Source organism: Hylobates moloch, unplaced genomic scaffold (genome assembly GCF_009828535.3).
Source record: "Hylobates moloch isolate HMO894 unplaced genomic scaffold, HMol_V3 SCAFFOLD_1, whole genome shotgun sequence".
NCBI classification, from domain to species: domain Eukaryota; kingdom Metazoa; phylum Chordata; class Mammalia; order Primates; family Hylobatidae; genus Hylobates; species Hylobates moloch.
This window is the reverse complement of record NW_026652276.1, coordinates 103,940,611-103,964,182: the sequence shown is the minus strand read 5'-3', so window position 1 is coordinate 103,964,182 and position 23,572 is coordinate 103,940,611. Positions and strand designations below refer to the sequence as shown.

At 54.3% G+C, this 23,572-nt stretch overlaps 1 protein-coding gene across 6 annotated transcripts in view; it reads right to left on the bottom strand.

Annotated features, from left to right (window-relative positions):
• Positions 1-3,941: 3,941 nt before the first annotated feature.
• MLXIPL (MLX interacting protein like) overlaps positions 3,942-23,572 on the bottom strand; it is a 31,900-nt gene continuing 12,269 nt past the window's right edge. The window contains exons 3-17 of one of the 6 annotated variants that reach the window (XM_032756966.2): positions 18,607-18,689; positions 18,348-18,437; positions 17,991-18,035; positions 16,974-17,175; positions 16,752-16,832; positions 10,583-10,752; positions 7,983-8,514; positions 7,686-7,753; positions 7,460-7,610; positions 7,184-7,299; positions 6,973-7,092; positions 6,663-6,790; positions 6,458-6,581; positions 5,009-5,138; positions 3,942-4,722 (exon numbers count right to left, since the gene is read on the bottom strand). In XM_032756966.2, coding sequence (XP_032612857.1) covers positions 4,604-4,722; positions 5,009-5,138; positions 6,458-6,581; positions 6,663-6,790; positions 6,973-7,092; positions 7,184-7,299; positions 7,460-7,610; positions 7,686-7,753; positions 7,983-8,514; positions 10,583-10,752; positions 16,752-16,832; positions 16,974-17,175; positions 17,991-18,035; positions 18,348-18,437; positions 18,607-18,689 — 2,159 coding nt within the window. In that variant the 3' untranslated portion in view covers positions 3,942-4,603. Of the gene's footprint in view, positions 4,723-5,008; positions 5,139-6,457; positions 6,582-6,662; positions 6,791-6,972; positions 7,093-7,183; positions 7,300-7,459; positions 7,754-7,982; positions 8,515-10,582; positions 10,753-16,751; positions 16,833-16,973; positions 17,176-17,990; positions 18,036-18,347; positions 18,438-18,606; positions 18,690-23,572 lie in introns of all 6 variants that reach the window. The other 5 variants (XM_058444168.1, XM_032756951.2, XM_058444172.1 and 2 more) reach the window with 5 other exon arrangements.

The window sequence follows — 23,572 nt, the reverse complement described above, 5'->3', positions numbered from 1 at the left end:
TAGTTTTATAAATATAAAAATATATTTTTATAAAATGTAAAAATATACTTGTATAGTTTTATAAATATAAAAATATATTTTTATAAAATGTAAAAATATACTTGTATAGTTTTATAAATATAAAAATATATTTTTATAAAATGTAAAAATATATTTATATATTATAAATATAAAACTATATATTTATAATATATAAAGATTATATATAATATATAAATTAAGTATATTGTATATAAAGATTATATAGGTTATACAGATTGTAATATATAAATTAACATAATATTATATATTATATGTAAAGATTATATAGATATAGCTGGGCGCAGTGGCTCACGCCTGTAATCCCAGCACTTTGGGAGGCCGAGGTGGGCGGATCACGAGGTCAGGAGATCGAGACCATCCTGGCTAACACGGTGAAACCCCGTCTCTACTAAAAATACAAAAAATTAGCCAGGCGTGGTCGTGGGCACCTGTAGTCCCAGCTACTGGGAGGCTGAGGCAGGAGAATGGTGTGAACCCGGGAGGCGGAGCTTACAGTGAGCCGAGATCCCGCCACTGCACTCGAGCCTGGGTGACAGAGCGAGACGCCGTCTCAAAAAAAAAATTATATAGACATATAGATTAACATATAATTATTTAATCTTTATATATTCTCTATATAAAAATTTTATATATAATCTATATCTTCATATGTAGAATATATATTAATCTTTATATACAGAATATATAAAGATTATATATAAACTATAAATTAAATATAATATAATATATAAATATACGTTAAATATAATGTATAAATATAATCTTTGTATATTATTAAATATAATATATAAACATAATATATATTATATATAATTATTATCCCCATTTTACAGATTTATAAATATATGTATAAATCTGTAAATCTCTATATGTGTATATTTACCCTTTTAGGTTCTCATAGCAAGCCTACGAGGTAGGTGTTGTGAGGATTAAGTGAGTTAATATATATAAAGTGGCCAGGTGTGGTGGTTCATGCCTGTAATCTCAACACTTTGGGAGGCCAAGGCAGGAGGATCCCTTGAGCTTGGGAGCTGAAGACCAGCCTGGGGAACTTAGTGAGAACTTGTCTGTACTAAAAATAAAAATAACAACAACAACAAAAATCTAAAGTGCTTATAAGAGTGCTTGGCACATAGTCCATACTAGATCTGCGGGCAGCGATTCTCCTTCTTCTTCTGCATGAACGAGAGAAACTGAAAACCTAGGGAAGATTCTTTTTTTTTTTTTTTTTTTTTTGAGACGGAGTCTTGCTCTGTCGCCCAGGCTGGAGTGCAGTGGCGCGATCTCGGCTCACTGCAAGCTCCGCCTCCCGGGTTCACGCCATTCTCCTGCCTCAGCCTCTCCGAGTAGCTGGGACTACAGGCGCCCGCCACCACGCCCGGCTAATTTTTTGTATTTTTAATAGAGATGGGGTTTCACCGTGGTCTCGATCTCCTGACCTCGTGATCCGCCTGCCTCGGCCTCCCAAAGCGCTGGGATTACAAGCGTGAGCCACCGCGCCTGGCCCTAGGGAAGATTCTTTAGGCTGTTTAAATCCTGCAAATGGGCCAGGCACGGTGGCTCCCACCTGTAATCCCAGCACTTCAGGAAGCCTAAGGCCAAGGTGGGAGGATCGCTTGAGCTCAGGAGTTTGAGACCAGCCTGGGCAACATAGCAAGACCCTGTCTCTACGAAAAATAAACATGAATAAATCAGTCCTGCAAATGTCTCCAGAAGGTCTGAAATGTAAGAGGATTCCAACATGCCAGGATGGAATGTCAGCTCCACGAAGAGAGTGATACTGTAGTGAACAGCATCTGCAGAGCCAAGACCATGGCCTGGTCCATAGCAGGCACTCAGTAAATATTGGGGCCTCTGAGGCCTTCTACCCCAGCCCCATCTGAAGGATCAGTTTTTTTATTTTTTATTTTTATGTTTTTTTGAGATGAAGTCTCACTCTGTCACCCAGGCTGGAGTGTAGTAGCGCAATCTCTGCTCACTGCAACCTCCACCTCCCAGGTTCAAGGGATTCTCCTGCCTCAGCCTCCCGAGTAGCTGAGATTATAGGCACCTGCCACCATGCCTGGCTAATTTTTTTGTATTTTTAGTAGAGACGGGGTTTCACCATGTTGGCCAGGCTGGTCTGGAACTCCTGACCTCAGGTGATCTACCCGCCTCAGCCTCCCAAAGTGTTTGGTGGCGTGAGCCACCACACAGGCCGCTGTCAGTTTTTTCTAAGACATCCCAACTAAGTGGCCATCCACTCTCTGCTTGCATACCTCTCATAGCGGGGAGGTCACTACCCTCCCTACCTGCCCTGCCAAGGGAGCACATTCTCCTTCTGGGTGGTTCCAGTGGATGCCCTATCGGTTCCACTCCTTGGTCCCAGCTCTGCCTTCTTCCAACTCTGAAGGTAGCGAGCCTCTCCAAACTGTCTCCTGGCCATGGAGAGAGGAGCTCCAGGAAGCAAGTCCATCACCTCTCACCTGGATGACTGCAATTGTCCCCTAACTGGTCTCCCTGCATCCACCTAGTCTCAACTCAGCACCCAGGGGATTCCTGTAAAAAAGTTACATCTGGCCAGACACCATGGCTCATGCCTGTAACCCCAGCACTTTGGGAGGCCAAGGCGGGAGCATTGCTTGAACCCAAAAGTTCAAGACCAGCCTGAGTAGCTGGGATTACAGGCATGTGTCACCACATCTGGCTAATTTTTGTATTTTTAGTAAAGACCAGGTTTTGCCATATTAGCCAGGCTGGTCTCGAACTCCTGACCTTGTGATCCGCCTGCCTCGGCCTCCCAAAGTGCTGGGATTACAGGCGTGAGCCACCACACCCAGCTGCTGACTCTATTCTTATAAGCAAAAATTTTTTGTCTGGGCACGGTAGCCTCACACCTGTAATCCCAGCACTTTGGGAGGCTGAGGCGGGCAGATCACAAGGTCAGGAGTTCGAGACCAGCCTGACTAACATGGTGAAACCCCGTCTCTACTAAAAATACAAAAATTAGCTGGGCATGGTGGCACATGCCTCTAATCCCTGCTACTCAGGAGGCTGAGGCAGGAGAATCACTTGAACCCGGGAGGCGAAGGTTGCAGTGAGCCAAGATTGTGCCACTGCACTCCAGCCTGGGCAACAGAGCGAGACTCTGTCTCAAAAAAAAAAAATTTTTTTTTTTAAAGTTACATCTGGCAGGTCGCGGTGGCTCACACCTGTAATCTCAGCACTTTGGGAGGCTGAGGTGGGTGGATCATGAGGTCAGGAGATCGAGACCATCCTGGCTAACACGGTGAAACCCTGTCTCTACTAAAAATGCAAAAAAAAATTAGCCAGGTGTGGTGGCGGGCGCCTGTGGTCCCAGCTACTCGGGAGGCCGAGGCAGGAGAATGGCGTGAACCCAGGAGGCAGAGCTTGCCCTGAGCCGAGATCGGGCCACTGCACTCCAGCCTGGGCGACAGAGCAAGACTCTATCTCAAAAAAAAAAAAAAAAAAGTTACATCTGATCTTCTTTTATTTATTTTTCTCTTTTTTATTACTAAGATGAGGTCTATGATCCTCCCGCCTTGGCTTCCCAAAGTGCTAGGATTACTGGTGTGAGCCACCGTGCCCGGCCTTTTTTTGTTGTTATTTGAAGCAGGGTCTCACGCTGTTGCCCATCCTACAGTGCAGTGGTGCTATCACAGCTCACTGCAGCCTCAAACTCCTGTGCTCAAGCGATCCTCCCGCCCCAGCCTCCTGAGTAGCTGGGACTACAGGCGCTTGCCACCAGTACATCTGATCTTGTCCCACCTCCACTCAAAGCCCTCCAGCTGCCTGCAGCTCAGAGTAAACACTCAGGCCCTCTGCAAAGCCACCTCCCACTGCCAACAGGCTCTCTCTCTATCCCAGTGTGAGACACATTGACCAGCACACCAACAAACCAGCAGACAGTTTTTGCTTTTATTGGTCAAGAATTCTTTACAAAACCCACACACACACGTCCACACACACACATGATGCCTGCCCTGCTGTGGCCACTCTGGCCCTGGTGTCTCCTGGGATCAGGCCCTCCTGGCCTATCCCAGGGGAAAGCATCCTGCAGCCCCTCTGGGTCAGCAGTGAAGGAGCAGAGAGAGGGAACCTCCTTTTCTGCTTCTCTGCTCAGGAACAGAGGTCTGTGCCCCACCTGTCGGGTAGCAGGTGGAGGTGACAGAGAAAGAGCATCCTCCTCTTCCCACCGTTGAGTCCCTGGAGTTGCCAGCCTAGGCCCCCAGTGTCACAGCTGCCAAGGCCTGGGGGTCATCTGCTGATTGAACCTTCCCCATCCCCATTTTGCAGATTGAAACACAGCGGTCCAAAGACGGCGGGCGAGTCACCTAAGGTCACGGTGCTGGAGCACAGTGGCAGAGCAGGGACGGGGACTCCGCTCTTCTTGGCCTCCAGGAGGTGGGAAGTGTGAAACCTGGACCCTGCTTCACCCCCCAGGGAAGGGCAGAGCCAGGGCCTGGGGCAGGAAGGGAGTGCCCAGAGATGATCCCTGGAGCCCATGCCCAGGGAAAGCAGCCCCCAGGGCAGCTGAGTGAGCAGCAGGGTCTGGCCAGGACTATAAAGGTTTGCCAAGGGTGCCCTCTGTGACTGCCCGTGTGGCTTGCTCAGGGATGCGGCCCGGGTCGGTCAGGATACTGGTAGATGTGCCCAGCTGGCGTAGGGAGTTCAGGACAGCTGGGTGGGAGACAGAGAGAGAGAGACACTTCCTGGGGTCAGGGCCCTACTCTTGGATGTGGAACCAAAGGGATAGGGGGAGGTACTAGTTGGCAAGACTGTCACCCCCTCCTAGAACCTCTGTCTACAGGCATCTGGTGGCCAGAGGACCATCTGGGGGATGGGGGGTGGCCACAACACTAGGCTGTGTTGAAGGCAAGCTGGATGTGGAACCTAAGCAGGGTGGAATGCTCCCTCCACCCCCGAGGCTGGGTCCCTCTAGCAGGCAGGGAGATGGCTCACGTACTTGGCCGGAGAGCGGGCAGAGAGCAGTACTGGTCCAGCCAGGCCAGTGAGGTCTGGCGGAGGGTGTGCACACTTGCCGTGGACACCATCCCGTTGAAGGACTCAAACAGAGGCCGGATGAGGATGCTGAACTGGGCCCAGGTCAAGGAGCTGCCTGTGGTCCAGCTGGTCCCCCCACACCACGTGGAGCCCTGATGCCCCATTCAAACCAGGGGAAGAAAGGGCCTGGACACTGTCTAACCTTGAATCCCAACGACTCGTGTTGCAGCCCTTACTTCTTCTTCTTTTTTTTTTGAGACGGAGTCTCGCTCTGTCACCCAGGCTGGAGTGTAGTGGCACGATCTCAGCTCACTGCAACCTCTTCCTCCCAGGTTCAAGCAATTCTCCTGCCTCAGCCTCCTGAGTAGCTGGGATTACACCTGTGCGCCACCACGCCTGGCTAATTTTTGTATTTTTAGTAGAGACGGGGTTTCGTTATGTTGGTCAGGCTGGTTTTGAACTCCTGACCTCGTGATCTACCCACCTCGGCCTCCTAAAGTGCTGGAATTACAGGCGTGAGCCACTGTGCTCGGACTTTTTTTTCTTTCTTTCTTTCTTTCTTTCTTTCTTTCTTTCTTTCTTTCTTTCTTCTTTCTTTCTTTCTTTCTTTCTTCTTTCTTTCTTCTTTTTTTTTTTTTTTGACAGAGTCTCGCTCTGCTGCCCAGGCTGGAATGCAGTGGCGCAATCTTGGCTCACTGCAACCTCCACCTCCCGGGTTCAAGCTGTTCTCCTGCCTCAGCCTCCCGAGTAGTTGGGATTACAGGCATGTGCCACCATGCTTGGCTAATTTTTGTATTTTTAGTAGAGACGGGGTTTTGCCATGTTGGCCAGTCTGGTCTTGAACTCCTGGCCTCAAGTGATCCACCCGCCTCGGCCTCCCAAAGTGCTGGGATGACAGGCGTGAGCCACCGCGCCCGGCTTGCAGTCCCTACTTCTGTCCTGCCAAGACCTTCCCAGCTCCCTGCCTCTCAATCCCCTCCTCCTTGCCCCTCCATGGCCCTTACTCTATGCTGAACCATCCCCCATCCCCGAGCTCCCTGCCTGGGCTCAGTCAAGAACTTGACCCCTGAGCCAGATCAGGGAGTGGATTACAAGTCTTCTGTAGGCCTCACTCCAGAGTTCAGGTTCTCCCAAACTGCCCTCGGGGCTTCCTGAGGTCAGGGCCAAGTATCCCCTTACCCAAGGACTCCTCCCTCAGTTTCCCTCTCTGCTCCTAGCCCCCCATCCCTGGGCAATTTTGCTGGCCAAGATGGCCAGGGCATGGAAGCAGGGGGCAGAACCAGAGCCTGTCACCTGGGAGCAGCTCTGAGCCTGCCCGGCCTGGAGAGCTAGGCCTCCATCCCAGGCCCAGCCTGGTCTCACCCTGCCACAGCCCCTGCAGCCCCCTAGCCATGGGCTTGAGGGAGGATACCACCCAGAACTTCCAGTTGTGCAGCGTACGGGTTCGGACGTAGTCATCAAACATGTCTCGCATCTGGTCAAAACGCTGGTGTGTGATGGGTACCCCTGTGGCGGGCAGCTGCTGCTGGCACAGGCTGGGGGCAGGGCAGGGGTCAGGGGCTGGGGGTCAGGCGGCATGGCCCCCTGGTCCCAGCACCCGCCTGGACCCTGCCTACTTAATGGCGGCATTGAGCTCCTCAATCTCATCCCGCAGCTGCTGGGCCTCCTCCTGCAAGCCCGCGCGCTCCTGCTGTAGCATAAGGATGTACTCGGCTGTCTTCTGCAGTGTGGTAGCTTTGCTCACCTGCAGACGCCACCAGGGGGGCTCAGGCAGGTGCTAGAGGCTGCGCCCTGGGACCCACTGAGGCACTGGGATGGGAGGAGGCAAGAGTGTCTGGAGCACTCCCCTGCAATTGAGTTTTGGGTGGGGGGGTCCAGAAAGGGCCCCTGTGGTTTTGGGGGTGCCAGCCTGGGCCCGGGGCTCACCTTGAGGCTGGGCTGGGCACTGAGTGTGCTCACAAGCCCATGAAGGGTGTCAAACCCCAGCTTGATGTTAAAGCGCCGCTTCTGCTCCGCGGAGATGTGTGTGATACGCCGGTTCTCGGTCTCGGGGAGCAGAGAGTTGGGTGAGCCTAGGAAGGAGCCCGGCAGGGCCTGGGGGTAGCAAACCGATCTTGGGGTGGGGGATGCTGCCCACCTTGTTGCTGTCTGGACGGCCCCGGCTGAGAATGGGTTGCGGGGGAGAGACACGGACACTCAGAGTCCCAGGGCCTGGCATGGAGCTGAGGTCCCCTGATAGCCGCCGTTCACTGCCTGTGGTAGGGACAGACAGACCCACAGAAAGACCGACCCGGGGGAAAGGGTCCCCATTGCCCCCTTCCTCTCATCCTGGCCCCAGACCCAGTCCCCTTCTTCTTCCTCCTCTTCCCCTCATCCCCTAGATTCCCCCAATCCCTGCAACCCCTCTCTTTACCACTGGGTGCTGGGGGTGAGAGCCGCTCCGCTTTGGGGACAAGCAGGGGCCTGGAAGGGGCCAATGTGGCTGGGCCTGGAGGTGGCCGGGGCGGTGTAGGGGCCGGGGTCGGGGGAAGGAACGTGCAGGGGAATTCAGGGACTGTCTCCTGCTGGGGTGGAGAAGGGCGGAGAGTCGGGGCGAAGGCCGTGGGCACAGCCCCACCGCCCAGTGCCCGAGATCTTACCGGGGACCCTGGGGACCGGAGGAGGGTGTTGGATACAAGTGGTGGCTCCAGGGCTTGCTCCGGCTTGGCTGTGCACGGGCAGAACCGTGAGGCTGCTGGGGCTGGCCCACCCCCGGCATCTATCAAGACCCCATCCTGCCCCTCCCAAGAGTCCACACCCCTTTTAGGTACAGGCCCCATGTCCCTTATTCCTCATCACTCTGTCTCTCAAACTGGACCTGCCCCTTCACCTTCGTCTTCCTCCCCACCCCCCAGCCTCCCTCCCCAGGCTTTTCTCTCCCCGTTGCTGGCCCTCACCTGCCGTGAGCAGCTGTGTGAGGCAGGGGTTGTTGCTCCCCGCAGTGGTGGGGGGACTGGCAGTGGCAGGGGCTAAGGTAGGGGGGCTGGATTTCTGTCCCCTAGGGGATGGGGTGGGAGGCTTGCCTCTGGGCATGGAGAAGCAAGGCCCAAAGGCAGGCTCCGAATACCCCGAGGGTAGAAGTTCTATGGGGAAGGGGGTGGGGGCCGGGCTGGGGACAGGCTGCGGGGTGGGTGGGAAGGCTGCAGGAGCAGGCAGCGGAGACACTCCTGAGGCAGGAGGGACGGTGGGGAAGGGAAACCTGGGAGAGAAGAGAGGCTCTTCCTGCAGCAAAGCAGTGGGTGGCGCCATGGGAGGGAAGGGAGGTGGGAGGCAGGGCTCCAGGCCTGGCACCTTGGCAGGGGGTGGGTAATGCAGCAGAGGTGGGGGTACAGGAGGGGGTGGGAGCCGGGGCTTGGGGTCTTCAGGAAGGAGGAAATCAGAGCTCAGGAAGGCGCTGGAGTCCAAGGGGCCAGGGCAGCTGTTCCGAGCCTGGTTGGGGGGACAGACAGACACTCAGAGAGCAGAGGAGAGAGCTGCCCCTGGCAGCCATCTGGGCCTCCCCTGCCCTGCCCTGCCCTGGCCCAGGTCTGGACTGGGGCCCTGGGGAGAGATAGGAGAAATGAGCCCCGCCTTCCAACACACACAGGTGTGCGAACATATACACGGAGCAGGGAAATTACAATGAGAGGAGGGAGTAGAGTATATTTATGCAAAATCAGGGACAGCGGAGCATCAATCTTTCTGCCCATCCATTTGTCTCCCAAATAACTTATCCATCCATCCATCCACTAACTTGTCCACCAATCCATCCACCAACCAACTCACCCATCCATTCATCATCCATCCATCCACTAACTTGTCCACCGATCCATCCACCAACCAACATACCCATCCATTCATCATCCATCCATCCATTAACTTGTCCACCGATCCATCCACCAACCAACCCACCCATCCATTCAACATCCATCCATCCACTAACTTATCCACCGATCCATCCACCAACCAACCCACCATTCCTTCATCATCCATCCATTCACTAACTTGTCCACCAATCCATCCATCAACCAACCTATCATTCCTTCATCATCCGTCCACTAACTTCACCAATCCATCCACTAACCAACCCACCCATCCATTCATCATCCATCCATCCATCCATCCACTAACTTGCCCACCAATCCATCCACTAACCAACCCACCCATCCATTCATCAATTGTCCATCTACTACTCCATCCACCAATCTCTCCATCCATCCATCTTCCATCCATTCACCTACCTATTTATCAATCTATGAACCAGCTCATCTATCACTCTCTCCACCAGCCTACCAGATATTAATGCATTAACTAATCCATCCAACCATCTATACGTCCATCATTCATCCACCAACCCATCCATAATCCATCCATCCATCCACCATCTATACATTTCCAGCCACTTAACCACCAATGAACCCATTCACTGATCCATTAAACTATTCATCTATGTATCCATCCGCCAGCCCATCCATCCAACCAACCACTCACCTACCCATATATCCACCAACCCACGTGTGCCTCCACTGCAGTCTAAGATGCGTCTATCCATTCACCAGCACACCCATTCATCTGCACACTTGCTCATTCATTCAGTCACTGACTCACTCATTGGACAACCATTCACTGAGTGCTGTTATGTGCCTGAGCCGCATTAGGTATAAGAATGCAGTGGTGAGCAAAACATAACCCTTTCAGTAAGGAGCTCACTGTCTGATGGAGAGACACCCCTCAGGAACCGATTAGAATGAGCACCTGAAAAGTCTGATGATGGAGGGAAAAGGCCTATAACCAAGCAGCAGGAAGCAACTTCTGAATTGCACCTGGGGGCCAGGCATGGTGGCTCACACCTGTAATCCTAGCACCTTGGGAGGCCGAGGCGGGTGGACTACTGAGGTCAGGAGTTTGAGACCAGCCTGGCCAACATGGTGAAACCCTGTCTCTACTAAAAATACAAAAATCAGCCGGAAATTGATTGAACACAGGAGGCGGAGGTTGCAGTGAGCCGAGATCATGCCACTGCACTCAAGCCTAGGCGACAGAGTGAGACGCTGTCTCAAAAAAAAAAAAAAACAAAAAAATTGCACTTGGGGAATTCATGAACCAAAATGGTAGATTCACTGTTTCCTAAACATCCACGCTCAGCTTTCTGCCTCAAAGCTTTTGTTTCTGCTGTTCTCCCATCTGGCTTGACCTCAGCCAGTCCCTTCTGTCCAAAGCTGACCTATTCTCTAAGGCCCAGAAATTCCCCTTCTCCAGGAAGCCTTCCACAAGCAACTGGCCCTTGGTGGAGCCCACTCCATGGTCTCCATGCCCTTAGCTTTCTCCCACAACCATTTTGTCCAGTTCTGCTTCACGGGGTCCCTCCCAGAGGGCAGAGATGGGGTCTTTCTTCCCCTCCAATCTCCAAGCAGAAGACTGGGCACTCAGGGAGTGTCTGATACCTCCTGGACATGAACAGGGCAGGACCAGCTCTCAAGTGAGCTGCACAGGGCTGGACAGGGTGGGGTGAGCTCACCTGCAGACGGCTGTGTCCGGAGAGGTGGGTCATGGCCGAGGAAGCTGGGGGCACCTCCGGGCCCAGGGTCCCACTGCTGAAGAGGGAGTCAACCACGGGGCTGAAGCTGGGGGGCTCTGGGAAGTTTGAAGGCATGGGCGGCTGTGGGGGGCGGGAGTTGGTAAAGAAATCTGTAATTCAGACACACAGGGCAACAGCAGTTAGGGCCAGGGCTATGGCTAGGAAACAGCCGGGAGGAGAGTGGCCTGTCCCCAGCCTTGGCGGGTGGGGACGTGGGGGCTGGCGGGCGGAGGGTGGGGGTCCCTTCCACAGAAGGTTGTGAAACTGGGAGGGTTTCTGTCTCGATCAGGGGAAGCAGCAACCGTCTTGGGTGGAATGAGCCTGCGTGGGAGGGAGCAGGGGACTGTGGGTGTGAACAGGGACCCCAGGAAGCAGCCCCCTCCCCTCCCCAGCCCCAGGCTTAGCTCAGGAAGTCCCCCTCCCCACTCCCTAGTGGCTCCCCTTCCCTGATCTGCTGGAAGTACAGAAAGGGGGTGCTCAGAGAGAGTGTCAGGGTGGAAAAGGGGTGCGGTGCGAGGGGAGGAGGCCTGGAATGGGAGGGGCCCCAGGGTGGCAGAAGTTCAAGAGGATGAGTTGGAGATGAGGGGGAATGCGAGGTCACTGGGTCTGGGACAAACTTGGTTTGTTGGAAGGTCAACAGGTGGAGCCTAGGAGTGGGGTGAAGAGTGTAATGGGGCGAGAGGGGCCTACGGCTGGGCTCCGAGTGGGGTGGGGGCGAGAGGGGCCTAAGGGTGGGCTCTGAGTTGGGTGTGGGCAAGAGGGGGATATGGGTGGGCTCCAAGTGGGATGGGGGTGAAGGGGGACCTAAGGCTGGGCTCCAAGTGGGGTGGGGGCAAGAGGGGCTAAGGGTGGGCTCTGAGTGGGGTGGGGGTGAGAGGGGGCCTAAGGGTGGGCTCTGAGTGAGGTGGGGCAAGGGGTCTGGGAAGCCTGCGAGAGCTGGGGGAGGCAGTAGCGGATTGTTTGGGGTGCGGGTTGTGTAAGTCCTGGGCTATTCTGGTTTTGGGAAGCAGCTGGCCATGGCCTGACCACATCCCGGGCCTGGGCGCCGCCTGCCCACCCGCTCCCTTCCGGGCACCTTTCTCTGACCCTGACCAGCCTGTGATCCGTGCCAGCTCCCGAGGCCTCTTAGTCTGGGCAGTTCTGACCCCACCGTGACAAATTCCACAGGCCTGGGTGGGCCCCAGCTCCCCGCTTTTTCCCTCCAGCCCCACTGCCAGGAGAGCTGCTCAAATCTGCCTCCCAGGAGCCACCTCCAAGGAGACCAAGAGTCGGTTAGATAAGGTCAACCCAAACCCAGAACCCACTGGGGGGTCAAGTGTGTGTGTGTGTGTGTGTGTGTGTGTGTGTGTGTGTGTGTTGGTGTCTTCCCCCCAACCCCATCCCCCAGAGATAGAATCGTGCTATGTTGCCCAGGCTGGTCTCAAACTCCTGGCCTCAAGCCATCCTCCTGCCTCAACCTCCTAAAGTGCTGGGATTATAATGAGCTTGCGTGGGAGACAGGAGGGGACTGTCGGTGTGAACAGGAACCCCAGGAAGCAATCCCCTCCCCTGCACAGCACCAGGCTTAGCTCAGGAAGTCCCCCTTCCCATCCCCCGGTGGCTCCCATTCCCTGATCTGCTGGTACAGAAAGGAGGTGCCCAGAGAGAATGCCAGGGTGGGAAAGGGGTGCAGGGCGAGGGGAGGAGGTCAGCCGCTGTGCCTTGCTGTCACCCAGGCTGGAGTGCGGCGGCACGATCTTGGCTCACTGCAACCTCCACCTCCTGGGTTCAAACGATTCTCATGCCTCAGCTTCCCGAGTAGCTGTGATCACAGGCATGCACCACCACACTCAGCTAATTTTTGTATTTTTTAGCAAAAACTGGGTTTTGCCATGTTGCCCAGGCTGGTCTCAAACTTCTGAGCTCAAGCGATCCTCCTGCCTTGGCCTCCTAAAGTGCTGGGATGACAAGAGTGAGTCACCGCGCCCGGCCCTGTGTGTCGTCAGTGGCTCTGCTTTGCAGGAGGGTGCAGGCCCTGTGTGTTGTAGTCACTGAACCCTCGAGTCTCAGCATGGGGTCTGCACGAAGCCTCTGTCTACCCTCTGGGTGTCTGTCGCTCCGTCTGAGGCCATGTGAACCTGTCCTGCCATGATAGCATGGTGCATGTGCGTCTGCTCTGTGCCTGTCTGCGTGTCTAACCCCATGGTGAAACGGTGTCTTTTTGCTGTCCTGCTGCCTGCCTGCCTGCCTGCCTGCCTGCCTGCCTGCCTGCCTGCCTTCCTTCCTTCCTTCCTTCCTTCCTTCCTTCCTTCCTTCCTTCCTCCCTCCCTCCCTTTCTCTTTCTTTCTTTCTCTTTTTTCTTTCTTTCTTTCTTTCTTTCTTTCTTTCTTTCTTTCTTTCTTTCTTTCTTTCTTTCTTCTTTCTTTCTTTCTTTTTCTCTTTCTTTCTCTTTCTTTCTTTTCTTTTTCTTTCTTTCTTTTCTTTTTCTTTCTTTTTCTTCTTTCTTTGTCTTTCTTTCCCTTTCTTTCTCTCTCTCTCTCTTTCCTTCCTTCCTTCCTTCCTTCCTTCCTTCCTTCTTCTTTCATCTCTCTCTTTCTCTCTTTCTCCTTCCTTCCTTCCTTCCTTTTTCTTTCATCTCTCTCTTTCTCTCTTTCTCCTTCCTTCCTTCCTTCCTTCCTTCCTTCCTTCCTTCCTTCTTTCTTTCTTTTTTTTTTTTTTGAGATGGAGTCTCGCTCTGTAGCCCAGGCTGGGGTGCAGTGGCACGATCTCGGCTCACTGCAACCTCCCGGGTTCAAACAATTCTCCTTGCCTCAGCCTCCTGAGTAGCTGGGATTACAGGCCCCGCGGCTGCCTTTGTTTAAAAGGGGGGTGGCTCACACCTGTAAACCCAGCACTTTGGGAGGCTGAGGTGGATGGATCACCTGAGGTCAGGAGTTCGAGACCAGCCTGGCCAATGAGGGGAAACCCCGTTTCTACTAAAAAAAAAAAAATACAAAAATTAGTCAGACGTGGTGACGGGCGCCTGTAGTCCCAGCTACTCTGGAGGCTGAGACAGGAGAATCACTTGAACCCGGGAGGTGGGGGTTGCAGTGAGCCAAGATGATGCCACTGCACTCCAGCCTGGGCAACAGAGCAAGATTCCGTCTCAAAAAAAAGGGGGACCAGGTGGGAGATGGCGAGTGGTCACTGCTGCTCCCCCATCTCCCAGAGTCCACAGTTCCTGTCACTAGGTCCCCGAGGCCCTGGCTCTAGAATCAGCTTCATGCTGTGCCTGGCCCCAGGCCGCTGAGGGCCTAGGGCTCCTCCCTGCTCACAGCTGCTGCCCACTCCCTGGGTCCCAGGCAGGGGTCATGGGGCCGCAAGGCCCTCTCATCCCTGAGTCACCAGCCACCCCCTTACCATCGCTGCCCAGGCCTGTCCCCACCCTGCCTTGAGAGAAGTTGCTTCCCAGCCCGAGCTGCTCACCCGGGCCCAAGTCCCTCCCTAGCCTCTGTCCCCTCCACGGACCTGACCTGTCATCCCCTCCCTGAGTTCCTCTGCCTCTGGCTGCCTCCCTGAGCACCCCTCACTAAGCCTCCTGCCTCCATAGAGTTCTGGTCCCCTCCCTAGGTTTCCAGCCAGACCTCCCCAGTGGGAGACTCTTGGGGGCAACGAGAGCTGCCGTCTTGGTGGTACCAGTGCGCTCTGCCCTCTGGGTAAATGGAATGTTTGATAAGAGGGCCACACGAGCCACCTCCTCTGTGTGGCCCACACTTGTCCCCCCACGCGCCGGCAGCCACCCGGGCTTGCCAGTCATCGCCTCCTAGCCCCAGTCCCTGCTGGTCTTGCCCAGACCCCAGGTGGGGGTGGCTGGGCTCCTACCTGTGGCTGGGTGCTGTGTGCCCAGACAGGGCTGCTGCCCTCCCAGGCTGGCCTGCTCCCAGGGCACTGCCATGCACACTTCTGCCCCCGGGCAGCCCCCACCCCCTCCCAGGGCTGGAACAGGGGTGGGGGTGGTTCCTCATTCCCTAGTTCCCGCCCCATAGGCCTCCACCTCTTGATTGACAGGCCCAGGACCCTGTGGGGAAGGAATTAGGAGGTCACTAAGACTAAGCCTTTATTCCAGGGACCCTCTTTCTGTCCCCGGGGGCTTCCATGAGATGGGCTGAGCCTGGATATCTACCTGGCCCGCACATAGCTCCAGGGGTCCCTAAATGTGTGGCTGTTGGAATAACCTGCAAGACCTACAGCGAAGTGAGGAAGGCCACTTGGAAAGTCAATTGTGAAAACAGAGACATTTGTCCACATATGCATCTACCGACAGGAGCATCTCTGGGAGGACACTGAGGAATCAGTAACTTGGTGACCCTGGGGTCAGGAGGGGGAGGCAGGGACACTCACGACTTACAAAAATTGCTTTAGGCCAGACGCGGTGGCTCACACCTGTAATCCCAGCACTTTGGGAGGCCGAGGTGGGAGGATTGCTTGAGGTCAGGAGTTCAAAACCAGCCTGGCCAACATGGCAAAACCCCGTCTCTACTAAAAATACAAAAATCAGCTGGGCGTGGTGGCGCGTGCCTGTAATCCCAGCTACTCAGGAGGCTGAGGCACAAGAATCGCTTGAACCTGGGAGGCAGAGGCTGCAGTGAGCCGAGATGGAGCCACTGCACTCCAACCTGGGCGACAGAGTGGGACTCCGTCTCAAAAAAAAAAAAAAAGCTTTACAAGATATGATGCATGCTTGGGATTTTCTTTAAAATAACGCACTGGGCACGGTGGCATACACCTGTAATCCCAGCACTTTGGGAGGCTGAGGTGGGAGGATCTTTTGAGCCCAGGAGTTCTAGACCAGCCTGGGCAATACAGGGAGGCCCTGTCTCTTCAAAAAACAAAAAAAATTAGCCAGGCATAATGGTGCGTGACTGTGGTCCCAGCTACTCGGGAGGCTGAGGTGGGAGGATCACTTGAGCCTGGGAGGTTGAGTCTGCAGTGAGCTGTGATTGTGCCACTGTACTCTAGCCTGGGCAACAGAATGAGACCCTGTCTCAAAAATAAAATAAAATAAAATAAAATAGAAATATAACAGAAAAGAAGGAATATGGTCTAAATAAAAGAAGACTGGTCAAGAGTTGATAAGTCGGTGACATCAGTGATGGTGACTTGGGAGGTTTTTGCTGAACTACTCTTTCTCTACTAGTGTGTGCATGTTTGAAATGTCCTCTAGTAAATAGTTTTATTGTTTATTTTAATTTTTTTGAGACAGAGTCTTGCTCTGTCACCTAGGCTGGAGTGCAGCGGCGTGATCTCGGCTCACTGCAACCTCTGCCTCCCAGGTTCAAGCGATTCTCCTGCCTTAGCCTCCCGAGTAGCTGGGATCACAGGTGCCCGCCACCACACCCGGCTAATTTTGGTACTTTTAGTAGATACAGGGTTTCACCATATTGGTCAGGTTGGTCTCGAACTCCTGACCTCACCGCCCGACTCGGCCTCCCAAAAGTGCTGGGATTACAGGCGTGAGCCACCATGCCCAGCCTAGCAAATAGTTTTAAAATGCATTGTGTGAAAAATAAATAGAACCAAATAATTCAAAGTTCTTCTCTCCCCTGAGAGGGTCCCAGCCTTCACTGCTTTCTTGGGAGCCCCTGGTTCCCTGGCCAGGTACTCTCTTGGGCCCTGCCCTCATTGGAAGCCACACCCGCTGGACAAAAGGAGGCCAGGAAGAACCCTCAGAAACCACCCAGACCTGCCAGGCATGGTGGTTCATGCCTGTAATCCCAGCACTTTGGGAGGCCAAGGCAAGAGGATGGCTTGAGCTCAGGAGTTTGGGACCAGCCTGGGCAACATGGTGAAACCCCATCTTTACCAAAAATACAAAAAAAATTAGCCGGGTGTGGTGGTGCACACCTGTAGTTCCAGCTACTCAGGAGGCTGAGGTGGGAGGATCACTTGAGTCTGGGAGGCAGAGGTTGGCACCACTGCACTGCAACCTTGGTGACAGAGTGAGACGCCATCTCAAAAAAAAAAAAAAAAAGACAGAAAAAAAGAAACGACCCAGACTATCAGCCCTCCCAGAGGGGCCTGGGATGGGCTCATCGGCCTTCCTCACATGGACCCTGCCCATCCACCCCACCTGGGGAGGGGCTCGCCCCACCTGAGATGTCCATGAAGTCATCCAGGCTTGGCTGCAGTGGTGTCAGGTCCGGCTGGATCATGTCAGCATTGCCGACGTAGGCTGGAGGCAGCAGTGGCGACATCAGCAGCAGCAGGCAGGGAGGAACGGGGGTCCCCGCCCCCATCCCCAGCCATCCTTCCCTTGGCCTCCTGGAATCTCACAGGCCTTCACCCCCTCCCCTGCCCCTTCTCAGACCCTCACCATCCTCAGGCGGCAGCTGCAGGGGCGAAGGGCCGGACTGAGTCATGGTGAAGAGCGTGTCCGAGATGTCGGACAAAAAACAATTGAGGTCCAGGAGCTGCCGCCCACCTGGCTCCTCCTCTGGGTCCCCCAGCAGCACGGGGACCACACTGGAGAAGAGCTGTTTGCACCATTGCTCCGGCGGCGGCCACCTGCCTTCCGCCTAGGGAGACAGAGCCGTCAGCAGCCGCTAAAGAGCTCCCACTGCTCCGACCTTCCATATCACCCCTCTCCAGGGTCAAGTAGTCAGCAGGACAGAGGGCCTGTCTGTTCACACCTCTGTCACCTTTCCCTAGTGGACCTAGCTTGCTGCTTGAAAGGCCAGGATCACTCTATTGGCCTCTAAGAACTTCCCCCAGGAGACAGACCAAGATGCAGATACGGGGCTTCCCTTCCTGCCCTTTAGATTTTTTCATGTTTGGGACCCCAGTTCTTTGGTCTCTCTGTTTTTTTCCTGTTTGTTTTGTTTTTCTTTTTCTTTTTTTTTTTTTTTTTTGAGACAGAGTCTCACTCTGTTGCCCAGGCTGGAGTGCAGCGGCACGATCTCAGCTCACTGCAATCTCCACCTCCCAGGTTCAAGCGATTCTCCTGTCTCAGCCTCCTGAGTAGCTGGGATTGCAGGCATGCACCACCATGCCCGGCTAATTTTTGTACTTTTAGTAGAGACGGGGTTTCACCATGTTGGCCAGGCTGGTCTCGAACTCCTGACCTCAGATGACCCACCCGCCTCGGCCTCCCAAAGTGCTGGGATGACAAGCGTGAGCCACCGCGCCCGGCTTCCCACCACTTGCTCAATGACCTGGGGTCTTCTCACCACCTCACCCCCACCCCCCAAGAAGAGAAGAGCTCAACAAATGAACCACAGGATGGCAGTTACATCCCACATCCCACCCTCACGCCCAGCCACTGCCCTGCCTGCTCAGGCGGAAGCTGTCAACTCTGCCTCCCACCTACTTGGGGGGCAAAGAGATGACCCACCTGCTTAGGGGCCAGGAGGTCCTCTTCCTTGCTGGGCTTACGGAGCTGCAGGGACACACAGAGTTGGACACCGGATCCCTTGCCCCATCCTCCATCACTTTCCCCCAAAAGCCTCCTCTACTCACAAGCAATGAGATCCCCCATCTCCCATTAGGAGCTCCCCCGACCCCTGGGTAAGGAGGCTGCTAGGAGACCCTGTGGCCACACGGTGGCGCTGTCGGCCCGGGACTGAATGGAGGGCCCGAGGGGCGAAAGCTGGGGGGGTCAGGATCCCCTTTCCGGGGATCTTCTGAGGCGGGCGGTAGCCGGCAGCCGCAGGAGAAAGTTCTGGGGCCTCCCTGGCCTTCCCCCACTGACCCGCTTCTTGTAGTAGATGCGCCACTTGTGGTACTCCCGCATCACCACCTCGATGCGCCGCTTCCAGTAGTTCCCCTCCAGGACCACGGCCTGGGGTGGGGGCCAGGGGAGGAGGATCAGTAGGGAGGGGAGCACCGCACACCCATCTCCCACCCCTCACCCCATCCCTGTCTGCTCAGCGCAAGGCCACAGGAGGCAGGGGCTGGTCTTGGTGGGTGGGCAGGTGGGCAGGTGGGCAAGCAGTCCAGAACCCAGCTACCTCCGGCTTCCGGTGCGCATCAGCCTCAGGCCCCTGCAGGGGGGTCAGGAAGCCACACACGGGGCTCTTCCTCCGCTCCACATCTGAGAGAAGGGGGCCAGGTCAGGGGCACCCAGCTTCCTTATCCCCCACCTCACCCCAGGGGACTAGGACTCAAGTGACGCCCAACGAAATCCTGCTTGGCCTTTGACGTTCAGATTAAGTGCCCATGCTGCCTCCTCCAGGAAGTCTTCTCGGATGTTGCTCTAGCCTCCGAGATCTTCCTCTTTTTTTTGGAGATAGAGTTTCACTCTTGTTGCCCAGGCTGGAGTGCAATGGCGTGATCTCGGCTCACTGCAACCTCCAGGTCCCAGGTTCAAGCGATTCTCCTGCCTCAGCCTCCTGAGTAGCTGGCATTACGGGCACCCACCACCAGGCCGAGCTAATTTTTGTGTTTTTAGTAGAGACGGGGTTTCACCATGTTGGCCAGGCTGGTCTCGAACTGCTGACCTCAGATGATCCACCTGCCTCAGCCTTCCAAAGTGCTGGGATTACAGGCTTGAGCCACCACATCCAGCCTGATCTTCCTCTACAGGGCACTGTGAATCCAACCTCCCACACCTCTGGGTTCCTCTGGAGCCCCATAGGTACACTTGCAAAGACTGCTGAATGGATTGTGGGGCCATAGGCCACAGAGAGTGAGCTGCCTCCAGAAAGTCCCGGTTAGGGCCAGGCGCGGTGGCTCACACCTGTAATCCCAGCACTTTGGGAGGCCTAGGTGGGTGGATCACGAGCCCAGGAGATCAAGACCAGCCTGGCCAACATGGTGAAACCCCGTCTCCACTAAAAATACAAAAATTAGCCGTGCATGGTGGCACATGCCTATAGTCCCAGCTCCTTGGGAGGCTGAGGCAGGAGAATCGCTTGAACCTGGGAGGCAGAGGTTGCAGTGAGATCACGCCACTGCACTCCAGCCTGGTGACAGAGCGAGAATCCATCTCAAAAAAGAAAAAAAGAAAGTCCTGGTTAGACTGGCAGGCCAGGGGCCTAGAGCCTTGGGTCCTCTGCCTCAGAAGGCTTGGCACTACCCACTTTCATTGCAGAGAACCACCCTTGGTTCACTTCTGACCACTAACCTGTGTCCTCTTCCAGGCCTCCACCTCCCCTCCCAGTCTCCAATCCTGACCTCTCCCCAGGCTCTTGTCCTTGGCCCCAACACACATTCCAGGCTCTTTTTTTGTTGTCGTTGTTGTTTTTGAAACAGGGTCTTGCTCTGTTGCCCAGGCCAGAGTGCAGTGGCGCAATCATAGCTCATTGAAGCCTTGACCTCCTGGGCTCAAGAGATCCTCCTGCCTCAGCCTCTGGCATACGCCACCATGTCTGGCTAATTTTTAAATTTTTTGTAGAGACAGGGTCTCCCTGTGTTGCCCAGGCTGGTCTCGAACTCCTGAGCTCAAGGAATCCTCTTGTCTTGGCCTCCCAAGGTGTTGGGATTACAGGCGTGAGCCACTGTGCCTGGCGTCTTCCTTTTTATTACTGTTATTTTTAATTTTTTGGTAGAGAGACGGCCCCACTATGTTGCTTGGACTGGCCCCAAATTCCTGGGCTCACGAGGCTTTTCTTTATCTCCTAGCTTTCCTGGCCACTTTTTTTTTTTTTTTTGTGATGGTGTTTCACTCTTGTTGCCCAGGCTAGAGTGCAGTGCCACCATCTCAGCTCACTTCAACCTCCACCTCCCTGGTTCAAGCGATTCTCCTGCCTCAGCCTCCCAAGTAGCTGGAATTACAGGCACGCGTTACCGCGCCCGGCTAATTTTTTGTGTTTTCAATAGAGACGTGGTTTCACCATGTTGGTCAGGCTAGTCTCAAACTCCTGACCTCAAATGATCCCCCAACTCAGCCTCCCAAAGTGCTGGGATTACAGGTGTCAGCCACCTCACCGGGCCCTGGCCACTTCATGTGTGTGTGTGTGTGTGTGCATGCTTGAGACAAGGTCTCAATCTGTTGCCCAGGCTGGAGTGCAGTGGCAGGGATCTTGGGTCACTTCGATCTCCGCCTCCTGGGTGCAAGTGATCCTCCCACCTCAGCCTCCAGAGTAGCTGGGACTACAGGTGTATACCACTGCACCCAGCTAATTTGTGAATTTTTTAAAAAATTCAACATGGTTTCACCATGTTGCCCAGGCTGTTCTCAAACTCCTGGGCTCAAGCGATCTGACTGCCTCAGCCTCCCAAAGTGCTGGGATTGCAGGCATGAGCCACCGCTCCCAGCCCCTGACCACTTTTCACTGACTCCTTTGCAATGCCCACCGTGCAGCCTCTCTCACTCTGGCCCTTTCCTGCTCTAGCCTCATATCCAGCTGCCTGGGGACCCTCCCTAGGATGTCCCAAAACCTGCCACAAAAACCCCACTGACTCACAGCATTCCAGGTCTGACTGTTATATTCCAGGTCTAATTGAGATAAAAAATCTCAATCTCATAGGATCTGTGACATTTCTCCCACCGTCCCCTCCCCTCCATCCTCTCTCACTGTGTCACCCCCGGCCTGGTGTCATTTCTCACAGGGACCTCCCTGACTCCAGCTTCACACTCTAGGCTCATTTTCCAGTTGCAGCCAGGACAATTCTTTCTAAAGTGCAGTTCAGGTCCGGAACCCTCCGTGGCTCCCTACTACCTCTGGGACAAAGTCCACACTCCTTAGCTTGGCTTCCAAGCCCCTCCGCCTCCTCATGACTGGGCCACCACTTGCTTCTCCCAGCTCCTTGTCTCCTTTTTTTGAGATGGGGTCTCACTCTTGTCACCCAAGTTGGAGAGCAGTGGTACAGTGCTACGGCCTTGACTCACTGCAGCCTGCACCTCCCAGGCTTGAGTGATCCTCCCACCTTAGCCTCTCGAGTAGTTGGGACTACAGGCATGTGCCACCATGCCCGGCTGTTTTTTTTGTATTTTTGGTAGAGATGGGGTTTCGCCATGTTGCCCAGGCTGGTCTCAAACTCCTGAGCTCAGGCGATCCACCTGCCTCGGCCTCCCAAAATGCTGGAATTACAGGCGTGAGTCACTGTGCCTGGCCTCCCTGTCTCCTTTATACACCTCACCTTGAAGCCACACAGCCCACCTTTTTTTTTTTTCTTTTTTTTTTTAAGATGAAGTCTCACTCTGTCACCCAGGCTGGAGTGCAGTGGCCTGATCTCGGCTCACCGCAACCTTTGCCTTCTGGGTTCAAGCAATTCTCCTGCCTCAGCCTGCCTAGTAGCTGGGATTACAGGTGTGCGCCACCATGCCCCACTGATTTTTGTATTTTTAGTAGAGACGGGGTTTCTCCATGTTGGCAAGGCTGGTCTCGAACTCCTGACCTCAAGTGATCCGCTTGCCTCGGCCTCCTAAAGTGCTGGGATTACAGGCGTGAGCCACCACATCCGGCCCTTCTGGTCTTATTCTAACAGGGAAGCCCCTCTTACCTTCCCTCCTCTGCCCACAGTTCAGGATAGCACCTCCTCCAGGAAGCCTTCCTGCCTCCCAAAGCCCACAGTGCTGCCCACCTCCCCTCCACCCTGGCCTGTCAGGTCTTTACATGCTCACCTTGCTACAGGGAGTGAAAGCAGCTCCTGCCTTTGGCACAGAGCTTGACACACAGCTGGTCTACTTAGAGGCAACCTGAGACTTTTCCTGGCTGCTCTGACAAAGAGAACAACTGCTGACCCTTCCTGCCCCAGCCAACTTCCTCTGGGACAAACGAGGACACAGAGGAAGGGGGACCACTGGAGCATGAAATTTACTCGGGCTTTTTAGCATCATTTACAAAGTTCTGTCCTAAAGAACATTCTCCAAAATCTGCTGGGCACAGTGGCTCACGCCTGTAATCCCAGCACTTTGGGAGGCTAAGGCGGGCGTATTACTTGAATCCAGGAATTCAAGACCAGCCTAGGCAACATAGTGAGACCCCATCTCTACTAAAAATACAGAAATTAGCCAGGCGTGGTGGTGCATGCCTGTAATCCCAGCTACTTGGGAGGCTGAGGCATGAGAATTGCTTGAACCCGGGAGGCAGCGGTTGCAGTGAGCTGAGATCGCACCACTGCACCCCAGCCTGGGTGACAGACCGAGACTGTCTCAAAAAAAAAAAAAAAAAAAAAAGCATTCTCCAAAATGGACACTGATAGAATTGAAGGAGGGGTTTTGTCCTGGTTTCTGAGCCCAGATTGGACAGAAAACAAAGGGCTGGGTCCTTGGGTGCGTAGACTCCCGGGGGCTAGATAAGGAAGGCGGGTCTGAAAGTGTGTCTGCCCCTCACTTTCCAGATGAGGAAATGAACACCAGCAAAGATGAAGTCTGTCCTGGTGCGGTGTGGTGGCTCACGCCTGTAGCCCCAACATTTTGGGAGGCTGAACTGAGAGGATTGCTTGAGGCCAGGAGTTTGAGACCAGCATGAGCAACCTAGCGAGACCCTGCCCCTACAAAAAATAAAAAATAAAAAATAGCTGGGTGTGGGGGCGCATGCCTGTAATCCCAGCTACTAGGGAGGCCGAGTTGGGGGAATTGCTTGAGCCCAGGAATTGGAGGCCGCAGTGAGCTATGTTGGCTCCACTGCACCCCAGCCTGGGTGACGAAGCCATACCCTGTCTCAAAAAATAAAATAAAATAAAATAAAGTTTGTTAGGCCGGGCGCAGTGGCTCACGCCTGTAATCCCAGCACTTTGGGAGGCTGAGGTGGTCGATCACCTGAGGTCGGGAGTTCGAGATCAGCCTGACAACATGGAGAAACCCTGTCTCTACTGAAAATACAAAAAATTAGCCGGGCGTGGTGGTGTGTACCTGTAGTCCCAGCTACTCAGGAGGGTGAGGCAGGAGAATCGCTTGAACCCCGGAGGAGGAGGCTGCAGTGAGGCAAGATCGCACCATTGCACTCCAGCCTGAGCAACAGAGTGAGACCTCATCTCAAAAAAAAAAAAAAAAAAATAGTTTGTCCAGGGCTCTCAGAGAGTCAGGGC